The sequence below is a fragment of the Pteronotus mesoamericanus genome, unplaced genomic scaffold (assembly GCF_021234165.1).
Source record: "Pteronotus mesoamericanus isolate MK-2021 breed Mesoamerican mustached bat unplaced genomic scaffold, CSHL_Meso_final scaffold_507, whole genome shotgun sequence".
Lineage (NCBI taxonomy): Eukaryota > Metazoa > Chordata > Mammalia > Chiroptera > Mormoopidae > Pteronotus > Pteronotus mesoamericanus.
This window is the reverse complement of record NW_026555319.1, coordinates 17168764-17191939: the sequence shown is the minus strand read 5'-3', so window position 1 is coordinate 17191939 and position 23176 is coordinate 17168764. Positions and strand designations below refer to the sequence as shown.

At 39.1% G+C, this 23176-nt stretch overlaps 1 protein-coding gene across 1 annotated transcript in view; it reads right to left on the bottom strand.

The window, feature by feature from the left end:
* The window catches only part of SFI1 (SFI1 centrin binding protein), a 68433-nt gene that overhangs the window by 39695 nt on the left and 5562 nt on the right, over positions 1-23176 (bottom strand). The window contains 6 exon segments of the mRNA XM_054594324.1: positions 3463-3557; positions 4767-4877; positions 10797-10868; positions 12129-12293; positions 19410-19453; positions 19455-19537. Of these exon segments, the coding sequence (XP_054450299.1) occupies positions 3463-3557; positions 4767-4877; positions 10797-10868; positions 12129-12293; positions 19410-19453; positions 19455-19508 (541 nt within the window). The 5' untranslated portion in view covers positions 19509-19537.

The window sequence follows — 23176 nt, the reverse complement described above, 5'->3', positions numbered from 1 at the left end:
AGTGATAACATTTATAAAACATTTAAAGGAAAATCAATGTACTGTACTGTTCAGAAATACTTCATTTTAAAACCCTTATTTTTTTAGAGATATATGATACAACATTTACAGATGAAATGATGTGAATACCACAGGAAGCAGAGAAGTGAGACTGGTATGAGTTGATGATTGTTGAAGTTGGTTAGAAGGTTCATTAGTCCATCTTTCAATTTTGTAGAGATTTAAATGTTTCCATAATATGAAATTTACAAAATAAGAAATTGTGGTCTAAAACTTGTTGTTTGAAACAATAATTACAAAGCAAGACAAAAGAAAAAAATACTTCCTGTATCTGTTTGGGAATGAGAATAAAGAAGACCAGTAATGATCCTGGAGAAAGGAGAATTTACTAGATATGGAGCTGCAAAAATCAACAGGTTGCCCTTTGTGGTAAATTCCATTTTCATTGTGAAAGTCATCACTAATGAAGTAAATTTCTTTTCTTTTTAGTATACAAAGGATAAAATAAAATTATACAAACCACTTTCAGAACATTCTCCAAAATGTGGTCAGTAGGACTGGAGTTACACTTTATATTTCATAGTTGTTGACAAGTGGACACAAAATATGAAGAAAAATTTCACATGTGGCTTCCTCAAGCTCACTCCAGATCTCAGGAATCAGCACGCCCCAGGCAACAAGGACTCAGTGGTGCTATAGTTTTGAGTTTGGGCTCCCAAGTAAGACAAGCCAAGTTTGAATAATGACCTTGTCATTTATTAGCTAAGTAACCTTGCACAAGTTCCTTATCTATAAAATGCTGCCGCCCTTAGGGGTTATGTTTGTAAAGAGTACATTAGATTATCTATGAAAGGTGTCTCCAGTAAGTGCAAGCTGTTATTTTCTGAGCACAGAACCCAGGAATCCGCATTGTCTCTACCAAGATTCTGATGACAACTTGAGAACCATTCTACTCTAAGGCCTGACTGTACTTTCAGACTTCTTATTTAACAGTGCAGGAGTAAATGGGTACTCCCTGAGGTTTGTGGATACAGCCTAAAACGTCATATGTCAGAAATAACTCATTTTATCTTAAAAACCCAAGTGACTTTTCTTTAAAGTCTGTAATATGGCTGTATTTATTATAACTATAATAACAGTGGAAAACAGCAGAATGCACACTCCTTAAATAAATATGAAACATTCACAAAACAGTATTACCTGGCCCACAAAATGAACCTTAACAAAATTAACTGAAATCATACTAAGTCTCGTTCTCCGATCAGAACGAAATAAACTAGAAAATCAATACTAGAAAGACATAGGAAAATTCCACATATTAGGACTAAACACACTTCTAAAAAATCTTTGGGTCAAAAAGGAAGCCTTAAAGGAAATTAGAAAACATTTTACTGCATAAAAACAGAATTGCAAAATATTAAAATCTGTGGAATGCAATTAAAGCAGTGCTTAAAAGAACTTTATAGCTGTAAATGCTTATCTCAGAAAAAAGGGAAAATCTCAAATTAATAATCTCAGCTTGCACCTTAAGAAACTAGAAAAAGCAGCAAATTAAAACCAAACTTTGCAGAAGTGAGATAATAAAGATAGAAGCAGAAATGAAGGAACTTGAAAACAGAAAAAGAATAAAAAAATCAATAAATAGAAAATTGGGTTATATGAAAAGACTGATAAAACTGATAGAGCCCTCGCCACTCTGACCAAAAACAAAAGGCTGAAAACATGTATTGCCAATATCAAGAATGAAAGAGGGGCTATTGCTACACACCCTGCAGACATTAAAATTATAATAATGAAATACTTCAAATAACTCTATGCCTATAACTATGGCAACATACAGGGTAGGGCAAAAGTAGGTTTACAGTTGTTCATATGGAAAATAGCACAATAACTGATAAAAAAAGACTACAAGAATAAACTCTGTGTTTCACATACTCACAACTGTAAACCTAATTTTGCCCCACCCTATATTTGAAATGGACCGATTTCTTTAAAAGACACAAACTATCAAATCTCATTCAAGAAGGAACCAATCACGTAAGGAGTCTTATATCTAATTAAAAACTTGAATTCAAAGTTTAAAACTCTTCCAACAAAGAAAACTGCAGTCCCTGATGATTTCACTGGAGAATTTTATCAAATATTTATGGAAGAAATAATACCAATTTTACAAATCTCTTTCAGAAAAATACAAGAGGATAAAATATTTCCCAACTCCTTCTGTGAGGGTATTAATTTGAGCCAGAAACAGAGAAAGACATTAAGCAAAAGAAAACTATAAACCAATATTCCCTCATAAGCGTAGATGCAAATATCATCAACAAAACATTAGCAAATCGAGCTCTGGCTGGTGTGGTTCAGTTGGTTGGGCATCATCCCAGAAACTGATAGGTCGTCAGTTCAATTCCCGACCAGGGCACGTGCCTAGACTGTGGGTTGGATCCCTGGTCGGGACATGTACAGAAGGCCGCCAATCGATATTTCTCTCTCACATCAATGTTTCTCTCCCTATCTTTCTCCCTCCCTTCTCCCATCTCTAAAATCAATAAGCATGTCCTTGGGTGAAGGTAAAAAAAAAAAAATTAGCAAATTGGACCCAGCAATACATAAAGAGCGGTGCTAATTTGAGGAATGTACGGCTGCTTCAAAATTCAAAAGTCACTCTATATAATTCAACATATTAACAAACTTTTAAAAAAGGCTATATAATCATCTCAAAAATAGAGAAAAATGGTTTGACAAAATTCAATATTTATTAATGATAAAAATGCTCAGAAAAGTAGGCATAGAAGAGAACTTCCTTAACCCGATAAAGGACATCTACAAATAACCTACAGCTAACATCACACTTAATGGTTAAAGACCAAAAGCTTTCCCCTGAGATGAGGAATGAGACAAGGATGTCCACTCTCATAACTCTTATTCAATGTCATACTGGAATCCCTACACAGTGCAACAAAAATATTTTGGGAAGGAATGAATAAAGCTGTCTCTGTTTACTGATGACTGCAGAGAAACTCCCATGCAATCTACATAAAAGCTCCTAGAACTAATAAGTAAATTTAGCAAGGTTTCAGGATATAAGAGATCCATAAGTGAAACCACAGAACTTTTAGGAGAGAATCTTTGTGACTTCAGGTTAGGTAGAGTTCTTACATAAGCTATCAGAAACATAATCCATAAAACAAAAATTGATAAATTGGACTTCATCAAATTAAACACTTTTGCTCTACAAAAGACAGTAATAAGAGAATGAAAAGACAACCACCAACTGGGAGAAAATACTTACAAATGGGAGAAGTTACGTATGTGAAGGGGCAGAAGGTATATGGGTAATCACCATACCTTCTCCTCAGTTTTGCTGTGAATCTAAAATTGCACCTAAAAACTAGAGTCTTAGTAAAGGAAAAAAAAAAAAGTCAATCTGGGTGTTTTCTTTAGACACGCATTTTCATTTCTCACCATAATCTTCGGCTCTCATGTACTTGTTCTTCATGTCCTGCTGCTGATGCACAAAGGTCTTCCAGGTCTGGAACATCAGATTGTACAAGTAATATCTGAGAAGCCAAAAAAGCAAATGGCATTTCTTTAGAACAAAACAATTCCTAATTTTACCCAAAGTATATACCCAATCTATACTTAGGAGAAATTACCATGAACATTTCTGATACCAAAACAATCTACATCCTAAGCTAAAATTTCATTTCCTATAATCACGGTGAAACCCACTGTCCTTTACAGAGAGTTATCTCCGCACCTTATAGTGTTACTGAAGATGAATGGGCTTGACTTTCCTGAAAATAACTTCACCTTCAGCATCCACAAAGCCGTAATGTTTTGAATGATAGCTGTACCTTAATCAACTTAATATCTACAGTATGTAAAACATTAATCTCCTTTGCACTGAAACATGGTCAGTGACACTTTTTTTTTCTCTTTTCCTTCTCAATACATATTAGACACATTCAGACTATCAGTCCCTCCATATTTTCACTGCCCCATTTCCTAAGACTTAGTGTCATACTCTACCAGATTAGAATTATTTAATGTATCCAGTTTGTCTGAAATATATAAGTCAAAACCCCTACAACAAAGAACCTAAATAAAGAAGTGATTATATAATGAGAGTGAATACCATTTTAAACACACAATGCAAGATTTATTGGGTATATATTTTCTCCTATAATCACTATAAATTAAAACGTACGTTAACAGAATATTCTCACAATTAAAAATTAGATAGAAGTGAAAGTCATGCCCTGGCCGGTGTGGCTCAGTGGACTGAGCACTGGCTTGCGGACCAAAAGGTTGCTGGTTCGGTTCCCAGTCAGGACACATGTCTGAGTTGCAGACTGGGTCCCTGGTTGGGGGCCTGCGAGAGGCAGTCAATCAATGCTTCTCTCTCACATCAATGTTTCTGTCCCTCTCTTTCTCCCTCCTTTCCCCTCTCCCTAAAAATAAATAAATAAAATGCCAAAAAAAAAAAAAAAAAAAAAAGAAGTGAAGATCAAGGAGAAAACCCTATTCAAATCGCGAGCATGACCAATACATACATAATTGTTACTTGAATTAGAGGAGTGTTTCTATGTGTGTGCACTCACATGCACATGTGCTTGGGTTTAATGTAGGATTTTGATCTTATTACTCTAAAAGAATTTAAAGAAAAACAAAAAATGATTCAGAACTTTTCTTTGACCATAAGCATGCCAAGTAATTATTTGATAATGTGCATCAGTAAACTTGAAGTAACATAAATAACATCTGACCTGTAGTGACAGTCGGCTCGAACACAGAGTTTCCACTCCCGATGGCACACCCACCACTCTGCTTTCCATTCTTCAAAGACCTTCCGTAATATCCTTTGCTTATAGTGAAGCCTAGGGTAAAGGGGAAATCAGAGATACATGATGATATTGAAATTGATAGCTATTGGCCAATCAGTTTCATATTGCCATTGCTTCCTCATAGTAAAATGTGGTTCATTATTTGATAACACCAAAATAAATGTAAAGTAGACACACTCAACTTTCCTTAGATCAAAACCATAGAGCTACTTAAATTAGAAATGAGACCTAAAATTTTATAGTATACATCTTACCAATTAAAAATGTTAAAGGAAAATAAAAACCTGACTTTTCAAATACCGTAAGTGAATTGAGAATTATCCTCAATTTTTTTCATTCACCAGACTAAAAACTATTTTTGAATAGTGAAAAGTAGTAGCTCACTTCCCATTTACATACACAGGTGAGTAAAAGTTATAAAATAAGTCAATGCCGAATGGTATTTCTAGTACTTAACAGAATCTGGCCACAAAGTTATAACAACAGCAAAGGTAAGTATAGAGAAAATAAAGAGGGGAAAAATGTAATAAGAAAGAAAAGAGAAGAGCAGGGACATTGTGTTGATGCTAACAAGGTACTGTCAAGGGGATTCGTAACTCATGAACTCTAGTCCTGTCAATCACCTTGAATTCCTTTTCATGGTTCTGCCGCTAACTAACATGGACCTCCTCCTCACCCACTCACAGTTTCAAGAAACTGGGCTGCGAAGATATACACAGGGAAACTCACCTCACTATTAGTCATAATAATGAAAAGAAATACCACCAATGTCCATCAAAAGAGGGCAGGTTAAATTCAATCAATGCCGTGTAGTCATTTTTTTAATAAATGAAGTGAAACTAAGGACACTGATATGGAGAGATGTCAAGAAAAAAGTTGTTAGATGAACAAAATAGTTACTTCACAGTATATATATAATGTAGTACCATTTTTTTAAATTAATATTTTTGGCCCTGGCTTGTGTGGCTCAATAGACTGAGTGCTGGCCTACGAACCAAAGGGTCACCAGGTCGATTCCCAGCTGGGGCATATGCCTGGGCTGTGGGCCAGGTCCCCAGTGGGGGTGCGTGAGAGGCAACCACACACTGAAGTTTCTCCCCCTCTCTTTCTCCCTCCCTTCCCCATCTCTAAAAATAAATAAAATCTTTTAAAAAATAAAAATTAATATTTTTGTATTTTGGGTGCCCATATGTTTAAATTATTAATATAATATATACCAAATACCTATATATTTTAAAGTGCATGTGCACATATATGTATTTTATATATGCATACAAACATATAAGTGTATACATATATAAATGACTACATTGTTTATATATAGAGAGAGAGAGAGAGCGAGAGAGAGAGCGCGCGCGCGCACGCGCGCCTGGAAAGATCTCCAGAACAGCAAACTATTATCAGTGGTTCTCTCTCAGGATGTGACTATAAGACACTAGTATGTCCTACAGTATATATTTCTGAAGTTAAAAAAATTTTTTAGACCCTGGCTCAGTGGATTGAGCGTCAGCCTGCGAATCAAAGTGTTGCCAGTTCAGTTCCCAGTCAGAGCACATGCTTGGGTTGCATGAGAGGCAACTACACACTGATGTTTCTCTCCCTCCCTTCCCTTCTCTCTAAAAATAAATAAATAAATAAAATCTTTTTTAAAATGTTTAAAAAATTTTTAACGACTTTGTTCATAATTTTTAAATATTGTAATGGAAAAGAGCTACTTCCATTTGCACATGTACTTTCTTCTACAATCTATTATTTATCTACTTCCTCCCCTTCACAAACCCCACTAAAATAACAGCAAATACATTTCAAAAGGTGTAAGCCCACAAAAACAAAGAGAATAAGAGCAACAATGATAGGTAAGAAATATCAACAAATTTTGGACACTGGAAAGCAGGCAGGTAAGTGGCAACTGAATCAACAGATGAGAGAAAGCAGAGAAATAAGTATCCTGTGATGGGAAATCAAGAAGCAACCAGTTGGCAGCACAAACTGCAGAAGTGGGTAGGAGCAAGGGGCATCAGGAAGGGGGAGCCCTCGGTGCAGATGAAACACACAGGATTATTCGCAAGCCTATGTGTAAGGAAGAGTTATGCCCCTGCATCCTGTTATTCACCCAGGCAGAGACTCAGGTTTACCTCTGGAAAGGATAAAACAGAGGGGCACAGGATTCTAGAAGCCCAGGCAGAGCTGTGGGGAGGCACATAAACCAAGAGTCTAGATTCTGACCTGTGAGACCCACATTTCCTCTCCTCTGCTTGCAGCCAGGTTTAAACCACCACCGCCCACCTCCATCCCACACCAGAAAAAGATCAAAGGATTCCTCTCCTCTGGGAAAATGGATCAGCCAAAGGGAAAAGGCCTTTAGACACTCACATCAGGAGGTCCCCAAGTGAAACAGCCTGCTCTATGCTTCAAGTGTCCGAACAGAAAGCCCTGGCCAGGTAATGCAGTCGGTTAGAGCGCTGTCCCTGATATGCCAAGGTTGAAAAAAGTCTGAAGTGAAGCCCTCAATTTACAAGTCCCTATGCATCCATATGAAAGTTTCTAAAATTAGCGTTTTAGTGCCTAACAAAAATATGAATAGATAATAAAAGGGTCTCTTGACATTCAAGGGAAGGCTCCAACATGAGACAGTGCCCAGAAACAGACAGAAAAAGGGAGCTTCAAAGAAACAGTCGATATAAGCAGACAAAAATCTTAAAAACAAATAAATCACTGTTATCCTCAAAAAATTATAAGCCACCAGAATGCTATTTTTTTTTAAACAAACAGGAACACTTAGAGAACAAAAAAGAGCTCTTGAATATTAAAAATATAATGGCCGAAATGAAAAAAAGGTCCATAGACAGGTAAAACAAAAAGGTGACTGGCCCCAGCTGGGTAGCTCAGCTGGCTGGAGCGCTGTCCAGAAACGACAAGGCTGCATATCCCAGTCAGGGCACACACAGGAATCCGCCAATGAACACATAAACATGTGGAACAACAAATCGATGTTTCTCTCTCTCTCTTTCCCCCGCTCCCTCCCTCCCTTCTTCTCACTCTAAAATCAATAAATAAAAAAAAATTTTAGAAGATCACAAGTTGAAAACAACCACCCCATCACAAACTTCTAATCAATGGAAACACAGTATCAGAACACTAATTCTCATAGATGGCTAAGAGAACAAGTATTCTCACTCTCTCATTTTATAATTTGTGAAACTGAGGCCCAGAGCCATAACTTATTTCCAGTTCAAACAATTAGATGGGGTCTGGGTTACGACCAAAACTCAGGTCTCCTAAAGTCGAATCCTGTATTCTTTCACCTACACCCAGCCACCACTAAAGAGGAAAAGAAAAGTAAAGAGAGAGAGCAAAGCAGTGTAGCAAACACCAGTCAATGGCTAACCCAACACCCTCTGCGAAGCCTCTGCTTCCTCATGGACATCCATTACAGAGGCTGGAAAGAAAGGTTTCTTTCCTGGCCTCCCCTGCATCAAGGTGGCCAGTGGCATAGCTCTGGCCAACGAGGCCGAAGCAGAATGCAGCCGGGGGTTTCCAGGATCATTCTGTTCTCCTCAGTCACCTTGCAGTTCTGCAGTGTCACCTCTCAGGGCAAGGGTCAATATACTAAGGATGGTAAACTAGACAGGTACCAGAAGCCTGAGTCTTTGATGGCATCACTGAACAGCTGAACCAACAGTAACCTCCAGACTGCTTCTGAGAAAAAGCAAATCCCAATTTGTTTAAGCCAACATCAGGCCTTCTTAGAGTCAAATGCATTCCTAAGTAATACTATCACCATTTCCCAAATACTTGGACTATAAATAGGTATTGTTTGAAAAGAGATTTCCAGTTAAATATGGGTCAAATGTAAGTTAAATAAAATTAGGGAGGAAAAGGATTTGGGGAAGATGGTGAAGGTGGCAACATTTTTCAGTCTCTGAATCCCCATAACCCATGGATCAATCCCAACAAAAACAGGTGACAAGATAGTCTCATGAATACAAAATGCAAGCAGGTGAGGACAAACCACCCACAGTCAAAAGGCCTGTGCAGTATTAGCATTAATACAGGGAGGAAAAAAGGAGCAAAGGGGCGGCATGTGAGGGATGTAATAAAAGTTGTGTGAGCGTGGTCTCTCCCTCTCAGGAAACTTGTGCGAATTTCTTCTTCCTTCTTCACAAGTTCATGGATAGAAGAACTGTTCCTACCATACATCTTAGCAACCTCAGCATAGCTTTTTTCCCCTTTCCTTAGTAAGTCTAGAATTTTCACCTTCCCACTTTTAGCTTCTCTTTGCATATCCAAATTGCCAGCATCACTGGTCTTGCACTTTGGGGCCGTTATTAAGTAAAATAAGGGTAACTTGAACACTGGCACGGTGATACACAGCAGTTGATCTGACAACTGAGACACCACTAAGTGGTTAACAGGGCAGACAACACATATCACATGGATACTTTGGATAAAGACGCGATTCATTTCCTGGGTAGGACAGAGTGGGACAGTGTGAGCTTTCACCACAATTCTCAGAATGACATGCAATTTAAAACTTATAGATTGTTTATCTCTGGAATTTCCCATTTAATGTTTTTGGATTGCAGTTGACCACAAGTAACTGAAACCACAGATTAGGGAGACTACTGCATATTATATTCTTAGGGAAGTCCTTAGAAGAAAAATAAAAGAGTATATAACTTCTAAGCTAACAAAGGGAAAAATAAATAAAATACTCAAACTCAATTACAAAATAACAAAAACAAGCGACTTCTGATAATGGCAAACTAGGTAATTCAGATCCGTTCTCCAACTGAGAACAAGAAAAGCAAGACCAAAAAAAAAAAATTATTTCAGGGCATTAAAGAGCTACCGAGGCAGTGAAGAAGAACACGGCCAAGGTGCAGGAGAAGAAGGGAAAGCAGAGGTGAACTACACCTAACACCTGCAACTGAGGTGGACTATTGCCACAGTGGGAGCTTCACTGGACGCAAAGGAGATGGGAAGAGTAAGCTGCCCCCCGCCCCAACACAAGGTATACAAAGAAAAGGTTTCAGAGAATACACACAGGCCAAGTTTGCTTGAGAGACCTTGAATCAAGAGACCTTGGGAAATGTTCCAGATTAGGAAAGCCAGGCTCAGAAAAATAAAACAGGAAAGGCTGTAGGAAGGGGAGAGGGAATGGAGTGAGAACCTGTAACATTTGTTTTTAAAAACGCTTATATTCTCAATGGTTTCAAATTCTCCCTCTGAAACATAACCTACAACAGCCTCTTCTCTACACCCCCCTACTTACTGCACAGTATCCAGGAGCCCTGTGCCTCCTCGCTGCTGTCCATTCTGGGAGCTGCAGCTAAAATCCCAACCGAAACCCAAAGCAGCGAATGGTGGCTTATACAAAGTAAAGCTGTGGTAGCCCTGGCTGGTGTGGCTCAGTGGACTGAGCGTTGGCCTGTGAACCAAAGGGTCGCTGGTTGATTGCCAGTCAGGGCACATGCCTGGGTTGTGGGGCCAGGGACTGGCTTGTGCCCCACTGTGGGCATGTGAGAGGCAACCAGTAGATGTTTCTGTTCCTTTCTCCCTACTTCCTCTCTCTCTAAAAATAAACAAAAATTTTTTTTTAAGTGAAGCTGTGGCAGAACGACTTTCTCTTGACTAAAATTTCATTCCCATTGCCAGTGTGAACTTTTTCCCTAGATCAAGTGAATTTGTCCATCTTGCCAGTGCCCTTAAAGAGTTCATTTACTTCTGGGCAAATATTTTTTTCCAGAGAGTATTAGCTATCCTGGTTTACTTTATGATTCCTGCATACACTCATTCAAACTAATATGTGTTAAATTACCATTTTATCATACGCCTGCTGGAGGCTGTGGGAGGGGCATGGAAGGAATGTTACATGGGCCGTAATATATGGGCTTTAAAAAAAAAACAGAATGAACTCAGCAGACGTTTGGTGTTCTGAGCTAATACTACCTGGCTTTAGAAGGAAATACTCTTCCAAAAGTTTTTCGAATCCACAAATACAAAAACTTTCTGGTCACACATCTGAAAGAAGAAAAGAAAGGATATACACATTTTAAAACTCCACTTGGCTTATTTCATCAGTTTTCTGCATATGAGAAGGAAACTTTAAGGTCCCAGGAGGAGAGAGATGCTAGTATGAGTCAAAAGGTGAATCATAGCTAATCTTGCATCAAACAGAGCATAGAACGGGACAGGTTTATAAAGCGAAAATCAGACATTATTTTTCTTTTAAGTACGTCCAATATAACGTATTGTCAATGAAGACTTAAGAGTTGAGGAAGAGGAAATACATGATAAAGCTTTTGTTTGTATTCTTCTTCCTGCCTAAAATGCTTGGCAAACGTCCACTTCCCCATCACAGTTCATCTTCAGTGCTTGCTCCTGTGTGAAGCCTTCCTGGACCTTCCTCAACCCGAAGAGAGTGAATAGCTTTGTACTCTCAGCTCTCTGTTCCATTATGTAAACATTAGGACACCAAATCAGTTACCGGCTCGCAGAGTGCCTGTTGTTCCCTCTGCTCTGTGAGCCCCTGAGAGCAGGAACTGCGTCGTACTGTATCCTCAGAACCCAGCAGAGTCCTGGTACACACACAGAATGGAGACTTGCCTTGGCCAGGTAATCTCCAGATTTGTTTGGAATGCTCTTCTTCCTCCTGCCGTTTATCCGGCTTATTCTTACAGTACCCTTCAGGGCCTGGCTTACACTTCCTGCAGGAAGTCACTGCTGGCTACACCAGCATGGCTGTCCTTGCCGCATGAACCTATGGAACCACAACCTCTCCTTTCATTGCACTTATCACATTTTGTTGCCACAATTTGTTTAACAGTCTGTCAAGCATACCTGGTTTTCAGCCTTCATGAGCTCAAGGACCAGGAATATTTTATTCACCTTGTATGCTCAGCATCTGGCACAACACCTGGCCAAGGAGGCACATGATATATTTTACTGAATGCATAAATGCAACCCTTTGATGGATCTCATCAAGAGAAACAGAAAATGATCATTTTTCTTGGACCATGTTTAGACTTTTTCTGGAAGGCTCTTTATAGTTTATACTTTGCCGAGTACAACTAAAGAATGCGAATGAAAACACTCCATGACAGATTTTATGTCTGCAGAGACCTAAAAATTTCCTTTTCTCCTGAACATTTCACCAACAAGAACAGGCATCAAGATGTGCAGCTAATTGAGATAGGCAAATAAGAATCATCCCTTCATTCTAATCAAGAAGGGAGAACCATGGGAAAGTCACTGCAGGCAGGTGGCCGCACGCACGCTCACCTGACACGCAGCTCTCTTAGCCGACCCCTCTGGGTCCGCGCGTGACACTGCACTGGACGGCTGGGACGAGGCATCTCACTTCGGATCCCAGAAAAGGCAGAAGACTTCTTGTTGGGCAGTATCTTTGGAGAATAAAGTTTCTTAACTGCACCATCTCTAAAAGACCTTAAATTTGAGGAGTAAGGGGGAAAGGATGAATCAAATTATCTCTGCATTGATGCAAATACCTTTTAACATACAAGCATAATTAAATAAACTCATTGAGACAGGCTGATGATAACTATGCTTCAAGGACAATAAGCAGCCCAATTTGACAAAAACACCCGCCAGCCACAGGAGGTGGGTACTGCTGAGTCGGCTCTAGGCAGAAACTACAAAGCTGGAGGATACCCTGGTGTCATCAATCCTAACATTTTAACGCATCATTTTAGGCTAATCATTTACAAATTAAAAACATTCTTTTCTATAAAAACAAAAAATCGTATTAGGAATGATTTTCAGATAATGTGGCTTTTATCAATGTGAAAATACATACTTTTATTAAAAACTAAATTGCTAATTTTTAATCCCATTTTAGAAACATTAAGAGATTACATTGTTGGGATGAACTCATGATTTTAAGAAATGCATGGCAGAGCTCTGCCTGCAGGAGAAACCCAGAAGCAATGACATCCCATTAGCAGCGAGCATACTTGGAGCTTAAATATTGCTCGTAAAGTACCATTCCCTACTAAAAGGAACCAGGGCTCCTTGGAGATTTTCAGGTCTGGGACAAGGAAAATACAAGATGAGCCTGGAATTTCTTTTTAGGTCAGAAAATAAAGAAGTGTTCAAAGAATGATGGGGCATGTCAAAAAGACACAGGAGCCTCACTGTGGCTGGTGTGGCTCAATGGATTGAGCATCGGCCTAAGAACCAAAAGTCGTCAGTCAGGGCACATGCCTGGGTTGCGAACCAGATCCCCATTTGGGGGCGTGTGAGAGGCAGCTAGTCAATGTTTCTCTCCCTTTCTCTTTCTCTTACCCTCTCTCTAAAAAGAAATAAATAAAATATTTTAAAAAAGACAAGACACAGGAGCCAGTTTGAAAGGGCTCCCACTGGCCAAATCTGGGACGATCTCAATAATAATAAGTGAAAACCCACTAAATCAAATAGAAATCCATAAATCCACACTGATATAAATAAATAAATGAATAAATAAATACATGTGGGAGAATTGGAAAAGCTCTACTTTGCAGTAGAATGCCAACTAATAAACTTAGAAGGAAATTACAAATGCATCATTTAGGAACTATCATAGTAATAACTGATTCAGATAAGAATCAGCAATGGACGCAAAAACATGTGGGTGCTAGTTTGATGAGGAACAGGACATAAATGTAGTTTCAAAAAGTATCTCTCCACAAAATACTTTATAGGGGAGAAACCTGGCAGATTTCATCTCAACCAGTGGACAAAAGTTACCATCAGTGGTAAAGGGACCTAGTCAGTATGACGTGTCTCCTAATATCGATGCCCTAAGGATAACACACTATCACTTCAGTGATATTCCCGCCAAAAATGCACGACCTGAATTTAATCATGAAGAACCACTGAACAAGTCCAAATTGAGAAATATTCATAAAAGGGTAAGTGTTCTGAACTCTTAAAAACTGTTTAGGTCAGTCATATAAAATAAGAAAAGACAGAGAAAGAGTTCCAAATTAAAGGAGACTAAAAACAAAAACTACAACATGTGATCCTGGCCCAGAAGGGATAGGAATAAAGGGGAAGTTTTTCCTTTATTTTGTTGTTTTCTTGTTATAACATTTTTGGGACAACTGGCCTCAGCTTACTCTCAAATGGTACAGGGGTAAAAATATAGATATAAATCTACAGGTACATAGCTACAGATACAGTTGATTCTCATTATTTGTAGTAATTAATTATTACAAAATCAAATAAACACTGAATCTGTGAATATACTGAACCATGGTTCTTAGAGGAAATACATAGTTAGGTTTCTGCAAACCTTCAAAAACATTTTCATCAGTCAGTCAACACACAGCCACATTTATGTGTACTTCCGTTTAAAGACACCTTATTTAATACACATAGTGATTCATTAACATTGAACTTCTGGCCAACAGCATTTTAACAGCACTTGTCCTGAACAAAGCTTGTCTAGCATACTTCTTTTCTCCATAAGATACATCACGGCTTCCTTGTGCTTAGAACACTAAACATTACTTTACCCCTGTGCTTGGGAGCCACTTTAAACAGAGAAATCATCAACGAGATGCACAAACCTGTGAAAACATGGCCCTACAGAGGATGAAAAAAAGGACACTTATTTTACATTATGAGAGCTGAAACAAGAAGACAGAACACTGCCTTGTTTGACCTCAACTGGGGCGACTAAAATTTCTTGCCCCTCTACACATGCCCACAATGACGTGAAAATGCCAAGAGAGAGACAGAGACAGGCAAACAAATATGGTAAAATGTTAGTAACAGGAGAATCTGGAAGAAGAAAGGCATATAGTTCTTTGTCCTATGCTTTCAACATTTCATTAAATTTGAAATTATTTCAAAATAAAAGTTAACAAAAAACATTTAAGGAAGTAAGGCTTTCATCCCACTCACTTGAAAATAAAAAGAGGCCCTAAAAGGTTAAAAGCCCATGAAGGTATACGGTCATACTGGTGGAAGGTATACTGAGACCGTCCCCTTCTGAAGCTCTGATACAGCAAACGAATCAAACATATCAAACAGGCAGTCAGCGCACAACAGACTGGAAAGCCCAAGCCAAAGTCATCCTGCCCCCGCTGCCCCCTCCCTTCATCCGTCTCTCCGGGCTCCTCCGTAACAACTAGTAGTTCAAGCAGCAAGTAAACTACAGATCTGGAAGTTTAAAGACAATAAAGATTGTCAACATTGGTGTAAGTCAGGCAGCCCCAGAAAGCTAAATCATTCTAACAAAATCAACACCTAAACGAACAGATTACAAGCTGAAATTATACATCTATTTACCTATGTGTCTGTTTCCCTTAACCTATAAGTAAGCCTCACAATGACAGGGACCATTTTATTTGCTACTATATACGCAGTCCTTAACATTCTGCCAGGGGTATAGCAGGTACTCATAAAACATTTGTTAAATTATAGAGGGGAGAGGAGTAGAAGAATGGAAAGGTTGAAAGAAATATGAAATGGATGAAACAGGCACTTTAAAAACACAATACAAATAAGCTAAAAATTATGAAGAACATGGGAGGAGCCCTCTACAATATAGTAATTGTATTACCATGTCTGTAATAGGAAGAGTATGAGTACCCAAGAAGTACAAATACAAGTGAGGAGAAAGACAGAATTTGAAAATGTTCACCGAAAAGTGCCTAGGGGGAAGCCATGCCTGACCAATTCATTTAACAATTTAATTTACAGGATACAATTTACTTTGTATCTTTTAGTGTGTTTATCCACTCAGTATTAAGAGCCTACAACAAAGGTAGGCTTACAAATACAAATATGTATTCAATGTTAAAACGTTGTACAATGAGCCAACAAGATGTAGACAGCTTACAGCAAGTACAGGAAGGACTGTGACACACAATCAGTGTCTACACTCTCCTTCTTCCACAGAAAAAATGTTCCGTTGGGCAGGTGGATGCCCAGAATAAAGACTAAATTTCTCAGGCTCCCTTGCTACTAACTTCTGAAATTAAGTTCTGACAGAGATGTAGGTAGGACCATCAGGTGGCAGCTTCCTGTAATCTGCCTTGAGAGCCAGCAAATGCACACTTTTTCCCTCTTATCTCCCTTGGCTGCGCCGCCCGGAATGGCTGTGAACCTGGACTGAGAGAAAGAGGACCGCGGCCTAGATATGGTGGGGTGGGGAAGGGGGAGGTTCCAGGCCCATGGAGACCTTACTGGACAGAACAATCACGACAGCTCTAGGCCACTTACCTCCAGATTTCCTATATGTGAAAGGGGAATAACCTGTACCTTGCTTAGCATCTGCTGTTCCGGATTTTCTGGACCTAATCCAAACTAACAGGGCACGATTATTACTGCATACAACACAGGAGGCCATGGAGTGGTAAAAAATGAAGTTGGGACATGGGCTGTGGAGAAAGCCTTGAAGGAAAGCCTAGGAGCTTGGACTGGAGCCCAAAGGCAACAAGAGTCGTGAAAAGTGACTCTCAGTGACTTCTAAGTAGAAAAAAGGTGACAGAGTCAGATTTGCATTTTGATATGTCATTCTAGCAGTCATCATGGAGATGATGCATCAACTATGCTCCCAAACTCTGATTTCAAACTCCCTAAGAAATCTTCTGAATATAACATGGTTTCCTGCAGCAAGTGCCTTACTGGGAGAGAGGTGGTATACACTGCTGGTTTCCCTGGCAATCATATTTCTCAATATAAACTAACAGACTGGTGCTTTATGCATTGGAATGATTCAAAGTAACTGCTGTTCTAGTTTGTGCATCAGTTTAGTAAACACAAGTCCATCTCCAAAAGACTCAGGGGTCCTACACAAAATTGAGAGTGTGGGTGAACTGAAACTATTACAGTCTGGTGGGAATTTCTGGTCTGGGCTTTACCAAGGTCAGGGAATTGCAAGCCTTAAAATTGGTTTAAGGTGAGTCCTGGCCAGTAACATAGCTAGGAGGCTAACAAAGGGAAATGTAAATCACTTCTGGAAGAAGACACCTTCATCATAAGCCTAAAAACATTCCTAGTTTATATTTTTTATTTTCAGAGAAAAGGGAAGAGAAGGAGAAAGGGAGAATAACATCGATTCGTGAGAGACTCATCAGTCGGTTGCCCTTTGCATGCCCCCAACCCGGGACCAGGCCCACAATCCAGTCTTGTGCTCTGACCGGGAATCAAACCAGTGACTCTTCGACATGTGGAACAATGCCCAACCCACTGAGCCTCACCAGTCAGGGCCCGATACATAATTTTTAATATACCATGTCCAGCACATGAAGAAGCTAGACCCCATGATTAAGAAAACAGAAACAACAGATCCACAAAGGCTTCAGACATTAAATATACATTTTCATACTTTTTATTCATTTAATGTAAGTTTACTGAGCACCTTAATGCAGGCTGAAAGCAGCCATGATCAAAGTAAGAGAGAAACAACAATCAGCCAGCCTTGCTGTTATAACTTCTAACTTCAGGATAATCATCCTCATTCCTGCTCAAAATTGAAAACATTTTTTTATCTTTTAACTGAAAAGTTTATTGGTGACCAGAAAATGTGTACAAGTTAAAACACAAACACTTCATGTGATTTAGTTATAGCATCTTATGGAAAAAAAAAAAAATCTGCTCTAGGCCTGGGTTGGGCTTATATTTCCAAGTTTTTAAACTTATAAAGGGCATTAGAGTATATGAAATGACTTATTTCTTTTAATTGCCGTAAGTAAAGTTTAAGAGGCCTAAAACAAAAAAGCAGATATGAATTATAATGAGAACAAATACATATTTGGAAACAAGGCCACATAAACCTGGGTGGTGCATTTATTTGGCCATTTCATTGTTTAACCTTCAAAAATAAAGTTTTGTAAATATTTCCCCCATGCATTCATCCACATGCATGTCTATGTTCTTGTATAAAATTGATGCCCACAAGTTTGGCATTAAGGAATGCACTGAAATAGACTCTGAAGTAAGGTATTTCATGAGATGAAGGAACCGGGTCCAAAATGAAAAAGCTAGAATTCTGCATTTTAAAACTCAGCACACATCTCCAGACAAAGCTGATTTAAACTCTTGTCCAGAGATTTTCATGGTTATTTCCACTGCATCCATGATTTTAAAAGTATCTACAAGAACTGAAGCCCCTTAATTCCAATCAACATATTTCAGACATTTTGCTTGCCAAGAATTTCTTTCTTGACACTCAGGACAAAATATAAAAATGAAACGTTTTCTCTAGAAAGCATTTTTAGCATAATGAACACGTATGATTGTTCACAGTGTAGGTAACCTACTCTTCTCCTGATAATCTTCACAGAAGAGTCTCAGTGACTCAGGAATTCTCGGTGTCACAGTGCTCAAGGCTTGAGTAAAATGTTTCCTCCTAACGCAACTGGCTTGAACGTCTTCCTCCAGCACCAGAAGGGCTGCCTTCTACAGACAGCTCTGACCTCTGCTCCCAGGCATGTGTCCATTTGAAGAACGAGTTCATCCAGATCGATGTCCTGACCCATTGGCACAGAGTGAAACTGCTGGCAAAACATTTCCCTCCTTGTTCCTGCATCTGGTAAAGGCACACGGACAATTCTATCAAATCTTCCAGGCCATGTCACAACATTGAGCAGTTAGCAGCTGCCAAAACTGTCACACGCTTTAAGTGTTCAATGCCATCCATTTCCACGAGGTGCTGAGTCAAAACATGGTTGGCCCTATGTAGTCCCAGCATCTGAAGAACTGCCCCTTGCAACCACTAAGGTATCCAGTTCATCAAAGAAAATAATGGAAGGAGCCACCACCCCTGCTTTTCTGAAGACCCCTGTAACTGCTCTTTCAGATTCACCAACATATTTATTCATTAATGCAGGTTCCTTTGCGGCTAGGAAACTCAGTCCACCCTCACTGGCCAAAGCCTTTGCAACTATTGTTTCAGAGCACCCAGGTAGCCCACACAGAAGAACTCCTTCAGGTGGCTGAACACCCATTCAGGTAAGACTCTGGATGTCTCAAGGGCCATTTCATAGCCTGTTCCAATTTTGGTCTAATATTTTCCAGTCCTCCTACATCTGACAAGGATACAAAAGGGACATCAACTGCAACCTCCCTCCTAGCACTGAGCCTGATGTCATTCATCCCCTGTCGGAAATCATTCAGAGTGATCTTCACCAACCCAGCCACCTTGCTCTCAGGGAGATTAGGCTGTTTCTTCAGGACGCTCTGCAAAGCATAGAAACCTGTTGCACTGCAGCACTTCCCTGTGTGTCGTGGCCTCTAAGAGAAGACGGTCCAGTCTGTCTTACTCACCAGTGCGAGGTCTTGCCCAATAAATGAATCAAAATCAAAATGTTAACAATAGATACTTCCACATATGCAAAACAGTTTTTGACTATAACATAAGTTATGAAGTGATTTCTGGATGAGAAACCCAAAAACCAACAGAAATTCTTTACCCAAACTTCATATCTCACCATTCATGACTTACGAAAAAGCTTGTTTTCTATTATTTACTAATTTCACACACAAAATATTTACAGGCTTTTATATGAGCCAGAATTGCAGGTGTCTCTTTTGTAAAAGCCCATCACTCACCTGGAGTCAACCTTCCTCTCCATTCTCACAGTTAAGCTCTTTTGGATGGAAAGTCAACCTGTGGCTTGATATATATTTCTTATTGAACAGATTCTTCATGAATCAAAGTCTTTTATCTTCTCTTCTAACTATAAGAAAAAAGGGAATAAAAGAGAGCGTAAATTATCCGAAGCCTATTAGGAGCCACATTTCTGAACAGCTACATGCCAGCTCCTACTCTCCAAATTTTTTTAAATTATATTTTATTGATTATGCTATTGCAGTTGTCCTGATTTTTTCCCCATGCGCCACTCACTCCCTTAGGCAATCGCCATACCATTGTTCACGTCCATGCGCATAAGTTCTTTGGCTACTCCATCTCCTACACTGTACTTTACATCCCCATGACTGTTCTGTAACTACCTACTTGCACTTCCTAACCCCCTCACCTTTTCACCCACTCCCCCACAACACCCTCCAGACTGGCAACCGTCAGAATGCTCTCCATGTCCATGATTCCGTCTCTGTCCTTCTCTTTTTTTTTTTTTAGTTTGTTTTTAGATTCTATTGTTGACAGATATGTATTTATTGCCACTTTATTGTTCATAGATCTGATCTTTTTATTAAATTAGTCCCTTTAACATTTCATATCATAATCGTTTGGTGATATGAACTCCTTTAGTTTTTTTTCTTGTCTGGGAAGCTCTTTATCTGCCTTCTGATTCTAAATATCTTTACTGGGTAAAGCAATCTTGGCTGTAGGTCCCTGCTTTTCATGACTTTGAATATTTCCTGACAATCCCTTCTAGCCTGTAGAGATTCTTTTAAGAAATTAGCTGACAGTCTTATGGGAACTCCCCTGTAGGTAGTTAACTGCTTTCCTCTTGCTACTTTTAAGATTCTCTTTATCTTTAATCTTTGGCATTTTAATTATGATGTCTCTTGGCATGGGCCTCTGCATTCATTTGTTTGGGACTCTCTGTGCTTCCTGGACTTGCTTGTCTATTTCCTTCACCAAATTAGGGAAGTTTTCTTTAATTATTTTTTCAAATAATTTCCAATTTCTTGCTCTTTCTCCTCTCCTTCTGGCACCCCTACGATGAGAATGTTGGAACGCTTGACGTTGTCCCAGAGATTGCTTACACTATCCTCATTTTTCTCGGAATATTTTTTCTTCTTGTTGTTCTGATTGGTTGTTTTTGCTTCCTTATGTTCCAAATCATTGATTTAATTCTCAGCTTCACCCACTCTACTGTTGTTTGCCTATGCCACCATCCTGACCAGAAGTCTGTGCCTGTCCTATTTTTTTTTAAAATATATAATCTTTATTATATTTTCTCCATTACCATTTAGTCCCCTTATATTCTCCTCACCCCAGCAATCACCACCGTGCGGTCCATGTCCACGAGACCTTTTTCTTTTTTGCTCAATCCCTGCGCCCCTAACTTCCCCCACCAACTAGCTCTCACTTGTTCTCCATCCATGAGTCTGTGCCATTCCTTCTTAATTCAACACTAAATGAACAAGTAAGGTCCCTGATTTGAAATATTTTTAACTGGATTTTTTAAAGGTTACTTTCTAAGAAAGGAAACTAGGAGGGTGAGCCATACTCAAAAAGTTATGATCGGCTCATTCTTCCTGTCCAGATGTTGCTCCAAGACCTTCAACTTCCCTTCATAAAAACACCAGTAGAAACCAAAATTTCTTTTAATTTAATCTTTATTGTATGTTTTCCATTACCATTTAGCCCTCTTATACCCCCCAAAGTGTCCTTTTATCCCCCAAGATAAATCGGTTGTCAATGTTACCTATTAAAATCTTCAGGCAGTTTTCAAACAGTAGTGGAATACTGTACACAGTCTTCACTTTCACTTAGTGATTATTTCTACCAATAACATTCATTATGAAGTAAATAAATAACATGTGCCAACAATATCAATGTTGTGGGTTGACTTCTGTCCCCAAAAAACATATGCTGAAGTCCTAACCTGTAGTATCTATATATGTGACCTTATTTGGAAACAGTCTTTTGTAGAAGTAAGTTAAGATGAATTCATACTGGAATAGGACAGGCAGTTAATCTAATATGACTGTCATCTTTACAAAAAGAAAAAAGACACAGGGACAGAAACTCACAGAAAGGAGAATGGCAGGTGAAGACACAGGCACACAGGAAGAATTGCACGTGGTGATAAAAGAAGAGATTGGATTATTATAGCTGCAAGCCAAGGAACACCAAGGACTGCTAGCAACACCAGAAGCACAGAGAAAGGCATCGAACCGATCTTCCACCAGAGCCTGCAGAAAGAGGATGGTATTGCTGACATCTTGATTTCAGACTTCTAGCCTCCAGAACTACATAAATTTCTGTTCTCTTAAGACATCCAGTTTGTGGTATTTTGTTACAGCAGCCTTTAGAAACTAACACAAATAGTAAGACAAAGGAGTAAGATTTAAGCACATGGTGAAGGAAAGCTAACAGGGTAGACGTGTCCCACATTGAGTAACTGTCATGCATTCATAATAGACATTCATTCTATTGTAAAAGAAAGAAATCATCCTTTATAATCAAGGTTACATATTCCAATAACAATCAGACAAGGAATTAGCCAGAAAAGAGTTTATCCATACTAAATCAATAGTTCTCACTGAGATCAAATCTATGATAAAATCTAGTCTTATTGGTATCACATTCCAACTGACAATGGTCATCATTAGTGACTATTTCCATAAGTAAATGGAAGAATGATTAAAATAGGGATTTTTGGTAAAAAATACTGCCATAATAAATGGGTCATTGCCTTGGGTTTATGCTTTGTTATAATGATTCTATGGGATGTTATCTGTGGTCAAAGACTCCCTTTTGTTATACACTCTGTACCAACATTCTAACTATTTGTATTGTACATACCTGCCTCCCCCTCACTAGAGTAGAAATTCCATGAAAACAGAAGCTATGTCTTTCCCACCACTGTATCTCCAGCATCTAAAACAATGTCTGGAACCTGGCAGGTGAGATATATAAATACTGAAAAGACTAGGACACCAGTTTGATCTCAGTAAGGATATGGATATGAACTTGCTTCTCAGTTAGAAAACACATTAATGATAACCAAATGTAAAAGATAGCCCAAGAAAAAGAAAGCTTATTAGGTGAGGACTTCCAGTTAAACGTATAGATTGCCCACCTAAGATGACAGTAAAGAATAAAAGGGTATACAAGAGAGGGGAGGAGAGATCATAGGAAATGAAAGATTTCCACAAACTTTTGCAACAAGAAAGTGTAAAAAGGAAAATTAACTGACCTAATAGATTTGAGGAAGTAAAAACTGACAGCATGAAATACCAAAGAGAAGCAGGCCAACAGAATCCCAGAAGAGCTCAGAAATAAAAGAAGCAGGGAAAGGCTCCCGGAACTGAAGCCACAGGGCACAAATGAGGGGACTGAATGAAAGTCCATATGGTGAATATTTGGGACCCCTGGTCTTCTCCTCACCCTGGACAGGCAGGTTTACACCTGACCCATCCCCACTCACCCTATTCCAGAATTCTGGCAGCTAGACTGGTACCTCCCAGGAGGAGACTGAAAGAGTCCCTCAGAAGCAGCTAAGAATTAACAGACCTCCAGATTCTGACATCTGCACCCCATCTCCATCAATGAAATTGCAGGTTTGCCCCTAGAGAAGCTCACAAACCTGTATCTCCTGCTCAGATGCTGGGAGCTTCCAACTTCTCAGCTGCTAACCTTAAGTATGTATGGACAGTCAGGAATCACAAGACATTTGGAA